General features: G+C 22.2%; 1 protein-coding gene across 1 annotated transcript; it reads left to right on the forward strand.

Annotated features, from left to right (window-relative positions):
* The first annotated feature begins 1,438 nt into the window (after nt 1-1,438).
* Nucleotides 1,439-6,312, forward strand: LOC107993465 (uncharacterized). Its single transcript, XM_017049883.3, has 4 exons — nt 1,439-1,730; nt 1,844-1,889; nt 3,167-3,460; nt 5,503-6,312. Exons 1-4 carry the CDS (start codon nt 1,704-1,706, stop codon nt 5,511-5,513), a joined length of 378 nt encoding a protein of 125 aa, XP_016905372.1. The 5' UTR covers nt 1,439-1,703; the 3' UTR covers nt 5,514-6,312.
* The last annotated feature ends 9,086 nt before the right edge of the window (nt 6,313-15,398 follow it).

The raw sequence follows: 15,398 nt of genomic DNA on the forward strand, positions 1-15,398 counted from the left end.
TAAAATATATAAATACTTCTATGACTGATTGCATATATATAAAAGTATTATTTATATAAATAAAATTATTCATATATATACTTTTAAATTTTCTTCGAAATAATAAAAGAATTATTTTATTACAATTTTTTAATGATAATGAAGTAATATTTTTTTACAATATTTTTAAAAAGACTTTTACGTTTAACAAGAATTATTTTATTGAAAAAAATACATTATCTATTATTTATTCAATAATTAATAATAATTAAAATATTCAATAATTAATAATTAAAAATAATTAAAATAATAAATTATTTAACTAACTAAAGCAACATTAAAAATGAAAGAATACAACAATATTAGTGAAAATATTACGTTACGATAAATAAACATATATTTATTTAATAGATAAAAAAAAGATTACTAAAATGACAAATAATTGACAAACTTGTTTCTTATTATGAATCAAACTATATAGTTCGTTTATATAATGTAACAAAAAATATTACAAATTTTCAATTTTTAATTGATTGATCATATATACAAATTTATTAAAATTTAGCAATAATTTTTTTTATGAAAAATTTTTAAGATAAAATATTACAAAAAGATATAAATAGTTATTTAACAAAATAATAAAAATTAACACGAAAGAATAACAAAAAATTAAATACAAAATTATATAATATAATAAATATATGTTTGATTAGATAGATTTAAAGTACTTGTATAAAAGTACTTATGTACTTCATAGAAATGTAAAACATCTTATTAACCTTATAATTATGATCTTAATGTTTTATTTCAATAATATAAAAAAAAATTAATAATAATGAAAAAGAAATAAATATGAAGAAAAAACATTCGAAAATAAAAAGACAATTCAAATGAAAGAAAAAAAAATTATATGCAGAAATATAGAAAATAAATATAAATATAAAAAATAATCATATACATGCACAAAAGATGGAAAATAAATGCATATGTTTTAATTATTTAGTTAGATACTATAAATTGTATTTATATACATTAAATATAATAAATGCTATGTCTATAGAAGATCTATTGATAATATTTACATACTTTAGATATTATAGAAAGAAAGACAATGCATAAAAACATAGAAGTTAGAAACAAAGAGTAAATATACATAATTTGATAAATATAAATCTAAATACTAAAGGTATACTCTTTGTAGATATATGTAAATAGAGAAAAAAGAAAAGCAATGCATAAATAGACAAAAAAAAGATATGTATCCACACTTGGAGAAACAGAAAAACAACAAAAGAAGAAAGAGTATACGTATAAAAAAAAAGAGAAAAAACAAACTCACACAAACAAATAAACTCAGAAATGAAATATACGTACTAAAAGACGCAAAAAATATATGCGGTAAGCAGAAAGGATCGCACGACCCTGTAACCCAGACGCAATGGCGGCCTCTTCAAAAGATTCACGATCGCCCGTTCAGATTAACCAGCACAAGGATCGTTACGTCGGTTACATCGGTAACAAGTAGAGAGAGACCCTGAAGAGGGGGTTCGAAGTGCATATACTGACAGTCGGTTGGTAGGGAGATTTTTGTTTCAATAGTGGTGGGACGAAAGTTAGGTGTTACTGAGCACCAGAAGACGAACTGGCGACCGGACGGAGAGAGGCGGAAGGGCGGGGATCTGCGAAGAAAGGCAAGAGCTATAAAAGAGGCACCGGTTCCGACGATGGGCATCAAACACCTCAACATGAAGGTACGTGGTAACATAGGCGTGCGTGAGCCTCTCGATTTTTACGCTGTTCCTTTTATCATCCGTATTTCTCTCCATCTCTATTTCAAAGAATTCACGCGATATTTTCGTTACAGGTGTTCGCGATTACGATTCTTTTGGCGCTCGTAGCCACTGCCTATGGTGAGTAATACCCTAACCTAACCAGTGAACGAATTGTTATTACATAGAATTGGATGAGTTGAATTCTTGATAAATCACATCCAGTAGAAATTTTATCGTAACGTTTCGTAAATATTACTATTATTTTTATCAGGAAGGAGATTGTACTAATATTATGTGTCATCTGATTTCTGACGAAATTAGCTGAAATAAACAATTAGGATAAATCTGGAAGTTCGAAATAAAAGTAATTATATAAATTGCTAAATCGTGAAAAAATTTAAATTTTTGAAGCAGTGAATGTGCAAATTTATCAAAAATGCAAAGAATATATCGTGATTAATATCCAATTAATCATCCATGATTCCAATTAATCAAGAAATCAATGTTTGTACGTACGAAAAACGCTGCAATTGGAACAAGCTTTCTTACCCTCGGGAGAAGACGTTAATCGAGTGACGGGTAAAAACGCGCGCACGCTCTCTCAATTTTCACGATCGTTTGCCTTCAATCATTAATCAAGTTACTATAAAATCAAATCGTCCGTGTACTTATAATAACCGCAGGAAAGATTTGAAAATAAAAGAAATACGATTAAATAAATATAGACAATGGATCGTTCGAAATTAATATCTTCTACATGCATAGAATAGAAATAACGATTCGATTTTAGCAAGAGTATTTCGTTCAGTGGTATTAAATTTCAAATAATTTTGAAACGTAGTGGTGTGTCATATTAATTTTGATAGCAAAGAATTAAGACAGATACTTTTTAAATAATTTGCTCGTATAATATTTCATTTTTGTGTAAAAATTTTAACGTTTTCCTTGTATAATAACAAACAATAATACAGAATACTATTATCATATTTTAAAATACGAAACATAAATTCTATGCTTCGTATAATATAATTTTCAATAAAACAAATTGACATGTTTATTATTTATATTTTTCATTTGAAATTTGTATTTATATTTATATAAAATTTTATATAAATTTAAAAATTTCATAATTACTTCTCTTCCATATCAGTATTCAAATCGATATGCAGATTTCTTATTCTTATTAATCAAAGATTAAAGATTGTCAGAAAAAAATAATCTTTATTCTAAAAATATTTTTCTTCCTTCTATATTTCTAAAAATATTTAATAAGGATTTCACATATTTTATCAAATTAATATTTAATATTAATCAAAGTCCAATAACTTATAATAAATACAAGATCAGTACTTCAAAGTGTCATTTTCCATTATTTAATCAAAAAAATTGATAGATTATTTTGTTTCACTTTACAGCCGGTTACATAAGCAGCGGTTGGTCTGGTGGAGGTGGTGGCTGGAATGGAGGTGGCTGGTCCGGTGGCGGTGGTGGTGGTGGCTGGAAGTATGGAGGTGGTGGAGGTGGAGGCGGAGGTGGCGGAAAAATCATCAAAGTGATCACTGTTAGCGGTGGAGGCGGTGGATGGCCTAGTGGGGGTGGTGGTGGATGGGCTGGAGGTGGTGGCGGATGGCCGAGTAGTGGCGGTGGTGGATGGAAAGGAGGATGGAGCGGTGGTGGTGGTGGATGGAGCGGTGGTGGTGGGGGAGGCGGTGAGTAATTAATATGATTTTTGAAATATTTTTCGAAGATATTAATTTCTTTTTCTTTTTCTTCTTTCTTTTCTTTAATTATCTTTTTTTTTTATTTTTTTTAAATATCAATCAATTAAAAATATCTCAAATACCAATGAAAAGTATTTGGAATTGTAAGTAATATATGATAATGAATTTTTAACAATTTTTTTCTTTGTATTTTTTTTTTATTGTTTTTCTTATTGTTTAATGTCAATTTTGAAGTAGGAACTTTGATTGAAATTGTTTGAAATTATCACAAATTTTTCTATGATCTCGTTTTTTTTTGTTTCAATTTTCTTTTTGAAGTAAGAATATCAATCGAAGTTAGATTTAAGAAATTGATTTTTTTCTTTTTTTTATTCCTCTTCTTTTTTTATTCTTAATTTTAATTGATTAAAAATGTTCAAAAAAATTTCTATAATCTTTTTTTTCATTTTTTTTTCCTTTTTATTTTGATACTAATTTTAAGAATAGTCAATTGAAGAAAGTCAAAATTATAATGAACTTTCTATAATAGAATTTTTTTTCTTCATTTTTCTTTGTTTTTATTATATCAATTTTGGCAATCTTTTATATCAATTTGGTAATAACAATATTGAAGATTTATAAAATTTTAAAAAATATATATAATGAAATGAAAAGCGATAATTCATGAATGATTTTTTGGGGCGTGAAAATTACGTTTGATTTGGAAAGACGGATCTTTGTTTGATAGATTTGTTGAAAGCGTAACGCGTTAATTAGCTGGTTAAGCTGGAATTCGAAGGCAAAGGGATTTATTTACATGTTTATTTATGAGGAATGTTGTTTCTGATCCTCGATTTAATTTGTTGAAACAAGGAAAGATATATTTTTTGTAAAAGTAAAAATATTTTCTTTTCTCTATGGTAATAAAATTTAAAAATAACTAATAAAATATAGATAATTTTGGTTATTTTTCGCTTATCATTAACCAAAATTACAATATCAAATAAATTTTATTAAACAAATAAAAAATACTTAGAACGTTTACTAAATTTTATAAAAATTAGTGCTTCTACAAACACATGAAAATAAATGAAATAAATTAAAAATTCATCATCCATGCAATATAGCAATACTTACAATATTTTTATAGTCCTTATAGTTTTTTAAAAATATTTGTCTTAGGAATCTAATAATTAATTATTAAAATTAATTTTTTCTTAAAAGTAATTTGAAAATTATTGAAAGTACTGTATAATCAAATTTTATGTAAAATAATTTAATAATTTCGCGAAACTATTACAAAGTATAATGAATTCGTGATTCATCTTCTTCGCTTCCTCCTCTCTAAGATTGCTATTCGCTTCGAAGATTTATCAACCAAATTATGTAAAATTAATCGTTCATTCATAAACCATCGTATATTAATATATATATATATAACTGAATAATGCGAATATAATCATTTTTAACCAGAATCGGGTGGAAAAATGAGACATCGGATAAATTATTTGATTTAGTAATTCGAAATACAATATTTATATATCTATTCGAAAATGAATGGATTTCGACCACCTAAATTTATAAATTGCATGCAGTTTAAATTAAGCTTTTTACGTACAAGATTCGATGCACGAGTCGATAAAAAGTCTGCCAACCATTTTCCTCTCGAGGAAGTAGAAAAATAAAAATTTGGCCGATCTTATTTAAAAACACATTTGTCCATTTCTCTGTTCGATCTTTTCTTTCAATCCGCCTTGATTCCGATTAATTAAGAGGTTTTACGTTTTCGATGAAATAACATTATAAGAGAAACAAATTTTCGAAATTGAGTATAATTAAGACGAAACAATATAACGAACAATTCCACCTGGCTTGTTGGGGTTCCATGTTTTTGATTAAAGGGTGCTTCGCGTTACAAAATAATGGGGAAAAAAACAACGAGGATTATAAAAGACAAAGAGGCTCGTAAACAAAAGCGCGTCACTGGGACCATCGTCCGATGAAGAAGAGTGTCGTCCCTTCGCGATTAACGCACGAAAAATTCTTTTCAGGCTGGTGGTAAAGGACAACTGGGAACCAAGCGAATAATTAGAAGGAAATTTTGCTCACCGATCACCACCAGTGCACATCTTGGCTGTAATCACCGATTCTCGGTTCACGAAGAGACAGACCTGACCCCTCTCCTTACTGATTCTTTTTCTTCTTCTTTTTTTTTTATTCTTGTACGCGAGGAAAAGCATCCATGGAGAAAGAAGGTGGAGATAACGTGATCGCGACCGAGGAACCATGTTTCCATTTCGCAAGTTCCGAGATACAAGCGCGCAAAAAAGAAAAAAGAGGACAATAGTGAATCCATGGACAGCAAAGAACAAGATCACACTTCCGAGGTTTCTTTTCTTCCTGGCAATGTGTACGTGTTGAAAGTGAGTTTTGGATGTACGTAGAGATTACCAATCCACTTCGAGGCAAATTTTGGATCTGTTGTCGAATCACACTATCAGGATATAAAAATTTTCTAGATTATTGTATCCGTGTAAAAGTGTTTTCTTTCGATTAGAAATTGAATCTGATGATATTTGATCTGTTGAGTTCGTAGAACATCTTGTGTGAGGGTATGGGTATGGGCTACTCTTCGATCAAAATATTTAGCAAATAATATTGTAGATATTGTACATTTAATCCCATATCGTTATAGTATGTACATGTATGTAAGATCCAGTTTTCAAGTAAAATGAAATAAAAATATGAAAATTGATGTGGGAGAAAAAATAATTTACACTGTATAGGATTATTTTTGTACCTTTATAATTGATTTACACATTTTTAATCAGCAAGAATTAAAAATTTATTGACACACAAAATGGTTTATTTTCTATTTTCATCCTTTTTGTCCAAATTTAAATATTTTAATTAACAAGTAAAATATGAATTTTCTGTTTTTTTTTTCCTTATCTGAAGCAGTGTATCGTTTGTTTGTTTTAATGTGATTAAAATTTCAATTTATATTTTTTTATTTTGCGTATCTTTTGTTTAAAATTTTTTGAAACTTAAAAATATTATAAAACTTTAAAAATAATAATGAATAAAATGGAAAGTTATTAGAAAGAAAGAATAGAATATTGAGATGTAACGATCGAGATTGAATTGTAAATATTATTATAATTGATCAACAAAATAATTTTCTTGAAAAAAGAAAAAAAGTAATTATAAAAGATAAGAAGATTTGATATTTTTAATAATCTAATTTTATTGTTTTAATTTAATAAAATATAGGAAAGCATTTCTATTTTAATTGTTTCTTCTTGTATTTATTATAATTTTAAAAAATTATAATTATTATTAAAATAGGAAAGTATTTTCTATTTTAAAAAATAGGAAAATAGATAATAAACATTTGTGTATATTTAAAGAGTTATGAAATAAAGAAAGAAATTATAATCGAGAGAAAATATTTCTTTTAAGATTTTTTATATATTTTTTTATAAAGATTTTTTATAAACTAAATTATAAAAAAAACAAATAATTTTGAAGATTCATAGAAATTCACTTATAAATCAAATTGATATTTTTCACATTCCTTTTTTTCACATTCCATATATTATCTTATATATTAGGATTTTATTATTTTTTTTTTGTATATTAGGATCTAATAATAAATGATACGAATGTATTGCCATTGTACACAATAATGCAAAACGAATAAGTGTCAAAAGAACGTGAATTAAATGCATGTTAATTCGCCCGAATTCGGTGAATCTATTTTCGATTTATTAATCTACAGTCATCTTGTACAAGGGTGAAAATTAAAATCGCTGTGAAACGGTCGTAAACGGGTATGGTCAGGCCGCGATTATTGCCGAACCAATGAATTTACTATCGTTCCAGCTCGCGGCAATAACATTTCCTCGGTTACGATATTGCAAGGGTATAAATATTATGGGCACAGTGGTTAAAATGATCGACTCGAGGAAAGTATCAGTATGGTAAGGCCATGGATTTGAAAAATGTGAATGCAATTGAGAGTAAAATTCTTACGAGATTTTTTGCAGTTGAATATTGTATTGAAAATGATTATTGAGAATAATTTTCGCTAATGAAAAATAATTCTGAGAGCGATTTTTGCTTAAATATATTTAAAAAACGAAGTTTTCCTCTTAAACATATTTGCATTTGAAACATTCACGAAACATTCGCGAGATTATTTGTTACCATAAATATTAAAATGAAACGAAATGTACAGATTTATTCATAATTTCTAACAAAATTTATTTCCTATAGTAAATATCAATAAATTTGATCAAGAAATTTTATGAAGTATTATAAACTATTTTAAAAATATTATTTTAATTGAATTTATAAATTTTTGTTTGGTAATTTACATATAATTATATTTTACATATAATTAAATATATATATTTGCCAATAAAATATATTTTTATAATGTTGGCATTTTATTTTATAAATATATTTATCAAATTATATATAATCATATCCACGATACATATAATACGATATAATTAAATCTAATAATAAATATAATGATATAAAATTTTTATTGTCATTATATATTGTAAAAATTATTTTATATATTAATTTTAAAGTATTAAATAAAAAAAATCAAAAAATAGATTTTTTAAAAATATCTTAAAAAATAATAATCTAAGAAAAAAATAAAAAATAAAAAATTTCAAAACTTTTGAAGCATTTATATATATATAAATTAATCAGAAATGATCTTTCGAAGATAAAAATCTAGAAAATTAGAAAATACAAGTTTCTTCGATTATTAAAAAATAATCATACATTACGAAGGTCGCAATCATGAAAGTAACAATTATTTTCAGACAATCACTCTCAATTTGTAATAAAATTAACTAAAACTACTTTTTCGAGAGCAACTTTCGACTTATTATTCAAATATATTCGCAAACAGATATTGGATTGAAAATGATCATTGATAATAATTTTCATTCTCAGTAATATCCATTTATTTAAAAATATTTTCGAGAAAAATTCTTGAGATAAGAAAACTTTTATTCTCAAATAAATTCGAGTCTGAATGTAATATTTTTAATGACTGCCATTGTTATTTACTTTTTTTGTGACTTTCTGATGCGTTGCCTTGAATTATGGATATGAGAAATAGAACAGGGATTTAATTATAATTTTTATTAATATTTATAGTTCAGATTAAATGAATTATTTACGTGATATATAATATGTTTTTATTCTTTTTATTTCTTTTTCTATCCTTTTCTTTTTTGTCATTTGTGTTTGATTAATATCCGAATTTATATTAATATATTTTTTGAAAAACATATATTTTAGAATTTTTGCAATTATAAATTAATTATTTGTCAATTTAAGTTTGCTTAATACATTTGTAAAATTTTATTCGATGAAAAATTGAAATTACGAATCTATGTAATTGATTCAGAAATATTTACGAAAATGAAAAAAAAATATTTTATTTTTATTAAAATAAAATATTGTAAAAAAATTAGAAGAATAGAATTTTCAAATTTCCAATTTATATTTATTTGTATTATAGATGTATATTATTTGATTTCATTAAGAAAATATTATTATTTCCTTTATGTTTAATTGTATGTTTAAATATTATATACATGTATCTATATATATATATATATTTTATTCAAATAAATTTTAAAGAATAAATTATTTTTAAGTGATATATATATTTATATTATATATATTATTATATATATTATTATATATAATAATATATAAAAATATACAATATACAAATATATTATATATATATATATTTCACTTAAAAATAATTTATTCTTTAAAATTTATTTGAAAACATTTTATTAAATAAATTTATTTCTTATTTTATTTAAAATTATTATATTTAGTTATTTATTTTTTTCTCTGTTACTTTAATAAACAAAAAAATCATTTTAATTCAACCATTTAAAATCATTTAATTAAATTTTAATTCACATTATAAATAAAATATATACTAGAATTTAAATAATAATAACAACAACAACAACAACAACAATAATAATGGCTTGATATTAAATCAATTAAATCTAAAATCAAATCTTCAAGAAATAATAATAACAATATCAACAACAATAAATTATAATAATTAGTAATAAAAAAAATAATTAAGAAGTATGAAGTTTCATAGACTAGTAATGATATAAAATTCTTCTCATTTGAAAGGAAATCACTTTGCAGAAAAGCCATGGCACACAGCATTAAATAATCAGGGAAAGCAAACACGCATGGAAAGCGTGCGCATGAAAATGTCGCAAATCCATCGATTTCATTATCGATTACGGCTTTCATTCATTTAATGCTCATGTAAACTACCCTTCGTGTTGTTCACAAGGGAAGTTTCTTAATTGAAAAAGTACGTGATTTCCGTGATATGATCGAGTCAATGATTTATTAATCATTTCATTTGTGAATCGATTGAAAAAAAAATTTCGAATAGAATTATATATTATAAAATTTAAGAACTTATTAAGAATATTAATTATATTAATATTATATTATATTAATTAAGAATATTAAATATTTAATATTTATATAGATGAAATTTTTGAAAGAACGAGATAAAGTTGATGACAAGAATAATTATTTCGAATTTAAAATCGACAATGAGTTAAAATTTTGTTTGATTGTACAAATGATGATTTTTGACGAAGTTATAAACAAATGTAATTTTTGAAAATATCATAATTATTCTGATTTAATGCTGATATGAAAAAGAATACAAAAATATAATATTTAGAGAATAAAATATATAATAGAATTTATAATTTTCTTTTAAAATAAATATAATTTCATTAACAATGGAAATAATATAAATACGCGCAATATATGAAATAGCCTGTACAAATTCATTTGTCAACATTATATAACTACATTCACGAAAGTCATATTATTTTTTCTGAATGAATAAATGCCATCCAAGAAAGAATATTGAAGTATATAGAAAGAGACTCCAATGAAAAAGTTTTTGTCAACAAAGAAATCGAAATACTTCTCAATTCTCTTTAATTATTTCAATTTTTTTACGAATCTGTCTTCTTCTTTCTCTCTTTGTTTATTCATGAACTTTCTTTTAATGATTTTTGTTTCTATAACATTCATATTGCATAAATATTTTGATGCAACAATTATATACAAAAATCATTTTAGAAATTACTTTTTATAGAAAAATGTATAATTTATTTTTTAAATCGTTATAAGATTGTATAAGAAAATTATAGTAATTTAAATATAATATTCTTCTTTTTATTCATAGAACTACTAAAACTATGTTTGGTATATCAAATGAAGCAATTTTTAAGTATATGAAAATATATTATAGATATAATTAATTAAAACTAGATATAAAACTAGATATAATTAATTAAAAATAGTATATGAAATAATAAAAATAAAAATAAATTTATGATATTGAGAGTATATGTATGTATATGTATATACATGTTATGTATATGCATACATAAATTTTTAATAAATAATTTAATAAATAATCATCTGATATTTAACAACGTATACGTACAAGATATTGAGATAGTTTTGAAAAATCGATTTTAAAATAAAATAAACACAAAAATGTTACTTGAATTTATTTATTAAATTACAAGCAATTTAATTTTATGTTAGATGAAAATAAAGATAGTATAATATAATAATCTTATTTTGTTTAAAACAAATTTCAATTACTTATAATTCAATAAACAAGAGATAACTAAAATAACTAAAATATATATAAACTTTTGTATTTGCTTATAATCCATCCTTTAAATATGTTTTTCGAATATGTTATTCGAATAGAATGTTTATAATATTATATATTATAATATAAATATTATATAATTGTAAATATTAAATATTAGATATAATTATGATATTATATATAATATTATGATCTTTTAATATCATAAAAATATAATATAAAATATAATATATCATAAAAATATTAAATATCATAATATTAAAATTATAATATTATATAATTTTAATTATTTTCTATTCATTATTTTGTTTTAATTTCATAAACAAATAATAAATATTGTTCATCAACAACTTATCCTTAATTTGTACATGTTGTACATTAAAATTCAAATAGATGCGTAGTTAAATACTAATATATACAAATTGATGAAAGTTCACATATTCATAAATAATGGTATTGAGTAATATTTTTCATAGTAAAAGATTTTTACTAATAATCTCAATATTTGAAAGTTCACTACAAAATTTTATCAATGATTCTGTCATACAAATAAAAGCGATTTTTTTTTTCTAGAAATTCTAAGTTATCATTGATATAGGAAATAATTCGATAGCGTACGAGAAATTCGACCAAATAGTATATAGATAACCATTTGCGATATTCATTACATTTTATGAAAGATAACCGAAAAGCTCATCCAATCTGATATCATATTAATTAATTTATTTATTTTATTAATTGTAATTAAGTTACAAAACAATTAAGTCACTTAGATGATTGCGCATTCTAAAAATTCTCTGTGGAAGGAAAAAATTGCTCAGCATAAGATTGGTATATTCAGAAATATACAGAAAAAAAAAATTTCTTCCACTTTTTCTATTTTTATCCTCTTCATATATCTTTATCCTCTTATACCTTCATTTTAGTTTAAGAGGAAGAAGAACACGATACTTCAGTCATATTTTTTTACTTTTTTTACGAGGAAATAATTTTAAAATTAATTCAATATACTGTCAAGCAATTTTATAAAAATACATTAGAGATAGAATATAAAATAGGAATATAAAATTGGAGATATCAAATGTTTTGTTTTTATATATATCTATGTTATTGAATTAATAATTCATTTATTTTTCATAATATTTTTCATAATAATAAATAAAAATAATTCAAATAACTGATAATTCATTTATTCATATATACTATATATTTACAATATTATATTTATAAACTATATTATATATTTATATGCATATTATTTTATTTATTTATATATTAACTCGCTTAATATTAACAATATCATATGGAATTATTTATATAATTATCTGAGTATTGTATTAAGCATTTAATTATAAATTTATACTATAAGTCTCTTATATTTAAATAATATATTTTAAATATTATTACATATAAAGTGAGCCGCAATTCATATAAATAGTACAAATAAATTCTATCTCTATAAAACAAAAATCAAGAATAATGTTTTGTTTTCAAATATTAAGTTTGAAAATTTTTCAAATAATTTTTCAAATAGTGAAATTAGCTAATAAATAATATAGGATATGAATAAATTGTTGACAAATGATTATTCCTAATGAAAATTAATAAAAAATTTACAAAATATTTTTTCAGTTAAAAAAAATTTTAAGGAAAATCGAATTTAAAAGTTCATCAATTATTTTATGAGTGTATATATTCAATTTCGATTTTCTCAAAAAAAAAAAAAAATAAAAGAAATAAATGAAAATTATTCTACATTTTCGCACAACTTTACAAAAAGAATAATCATTTCATAATTCTTTATAATATCAAAAATTTCTAATGATTAACTAATTTCATTTATATTTAAATCAAAATTTCCAAATGAGTTATTCAAAAAACAAAGTTTTAAATAAAAAAATTTTATTTTATATTTTATTTTATATTATATTTCATTATATTATATTTCACTTAAGACTTTCATTTTCCTTATTCTGAATTTCTCTGACTTCATTTGTACTATAATTTATGATGTATTATAATATTCGAATTATTTTTTATTTAATTTTGATAATGAATTGAATCAAGAATAATGTGTAAGTCCGTTAAATATTAACTTATACAGTTTATATAAATATTGTTAATATATATGTGGAAGAATCAAAAGATTAAAAAGAATATAAAAATTCGTATACAAAAATCTTAATCGAAACTTGTTTATTAACTTATAAATAATTTAATTTTGTCTTAGATAAAACAAGATACGATAGAACGGTTATATCACTCATTTTATTTCCATTTCGTTTCATCAATTCTGCAAAGATGTTCATTTGAATATATTAATTATATATATAACAAAATTAGTGCTAATTTTAGTAATTTTAGTAATAATATTTAATAAAATATGAAAAAGATATATCTTCATAATATATATTAATTGATATTTTGAAATATTTTGACTAATTTTAATATTCATAGAAAATTAATAAAAACGTACGGATTAAAATCATCGGAATTTTTTATTCGTGAACGATAAGCCGATTTACCGAATAAGAGATTAATAACTTTATCCGATGAATAATGCGACAAATAATGTTAACATATTACCATGCTGATTTCCATAATACAAAATTTTGTAATATAATATTCAAGAAATTATGGATATAAATATTTATTTATTTATTTCGTAACTTTATTGTTGAACCAATTGAAATACGCGATCAATACAAAATTACAATTCGAAGTAAAAACAATAGAAATGGAAACTAGAATAAATTAAAATGAGCAAAATAATGAAATAAAAGTACAAAAAGTTATCCAAAGAATAACGATAAACGGTAGATAAATGTTCAAATGGAAAATCAATTGAATGTATATAAAACATGAAAGAAATGCAGGAAGATTTAAATGAATACAGGAAGATTTAAATAACTTGACTTTATAACTTTCTCTATTCCAATTTTCTCGTGATTATTCTACTTATAATTTATTAATCTATGTTATGTTGTTTAATAATTATCAATATTGTTTTCTTTTTATAAGATATAATGATAAATCTATATATGTAAAAAGTTTGTTTTAGTCTTTAAATTATTCTAAATTTACTCTAAATTTTATTGAATATTTTTTACATAAAACCAAATTATTAAAATAAAACCAAATTATAAATTAATCTGGATATTAGAAATGAAGAAAAATATGTATTTTTTTTTTTTGAAAATTTTATTATCAGCTAAATATTAATTGAAAATATACATATATTATTCAAATTAACTAAATTTAATTTTATTTAATTGTAATTTTAATGCTATTATAGCGGCATCATTCATCTGCAAAGAGTTAATATATAATCTTTATTTATTATTTATTTATTAATTACACATTTTATTTATTAATTTTTAATTTAATAGAATAAACACTTTTTGATTATTTAATCTTGGTTATTTTCAAGAGAAAGAAATCTAAAAATTTACATTGTTTGAAAAAATTAGTGCATCAACTATTTTCTTTTTAAAATTTTCTTTAAAATTAATAAAATTCAAACTATTGTATCTTTATTGAAAAAAGATCATATTGCATTCTACTTGAGTTTATTTTAAATAGTAAACTTTTTTCACATTTCTCCAATTGAATCTTCCAGAAGAAAAATTTTACATTGCAAAACTAATGAAAAATTAAATTTAATTTTTGTTTTAAAAAAATATTTAGAAATTTAAACACTCTTACAAAATTTAAAAAAATTTTTGGCAATTTGTTTATATATTTGTTTATTATTTGGCAATAGTAAATTTGTAAAAAAATTTCTTTAAAAAATTTCTTTATAAAAAATGCAAAAAATTATATATAATTTTTTTTCATAATCATCTTCTTGGTATATCTTGGATTATTCTATATAAATGCTAATAACATATTTTTCATTTATATATTTTTTAAAATTTAATAAAGCAACAACAAAAAATCATACATCAAATCTTTTAAAATCTCTGTATAATAAAAAGAATATAATAAAAAAATATCTTAAAAGAAATCGCCAAAAATTTTATAAATTTTATAAAATCGTTTTATATATTTTTTTAAAAATCATTTTCAATTTCATAAGACTTTTCGAAAAATTTGGAAATGCAAAAGTAAAAATTTTACTATTTAAAATGAATTCAATATTATAACTTTTTTTCATGAAATTATGAATGTTTTATTTTTATCAATTCAAAAAAGCCTTAAATAATTGCTTCAAATTCT

The sequence above is a fragment of the Apis cerana genome, linkage group LG6, assembly GCF_029169275.1.
Source record: "Apis cerana isolate GH-2021 linkage group LG6, AcerK_1.0, whole genome shotgun sequence".
In the NCBI taxonomy this organism is placed as follows: Eukaryota; Metazoa; Arthropoda; class Insecta; order Hymenoptera; family Apidae; genus Apis; species Apis cerana.

Bases quoted from the DNA above. Each gene is read 5' to 3' on its own strand.
- LOC107993465 (XM_017049883.3), top strand. From the start codon at position 1,704: ATGGGCATCAAACACCTCAACATGAAG. The intron at 1,731-1,843 runs GTACGTGGTAAC...TTTTCGTTACAG, and splicing joins TCAAACACCTCAACATGAAG to GTGTTCGCGATTACGATTCT. The intron at 1,890-3,166 runs GTGAGTAATACC...TTCACTTTACAG, and splicing joins GCTCGTAGCCACTGCCTATG to CCGGTTACATAAGCAGCGGT.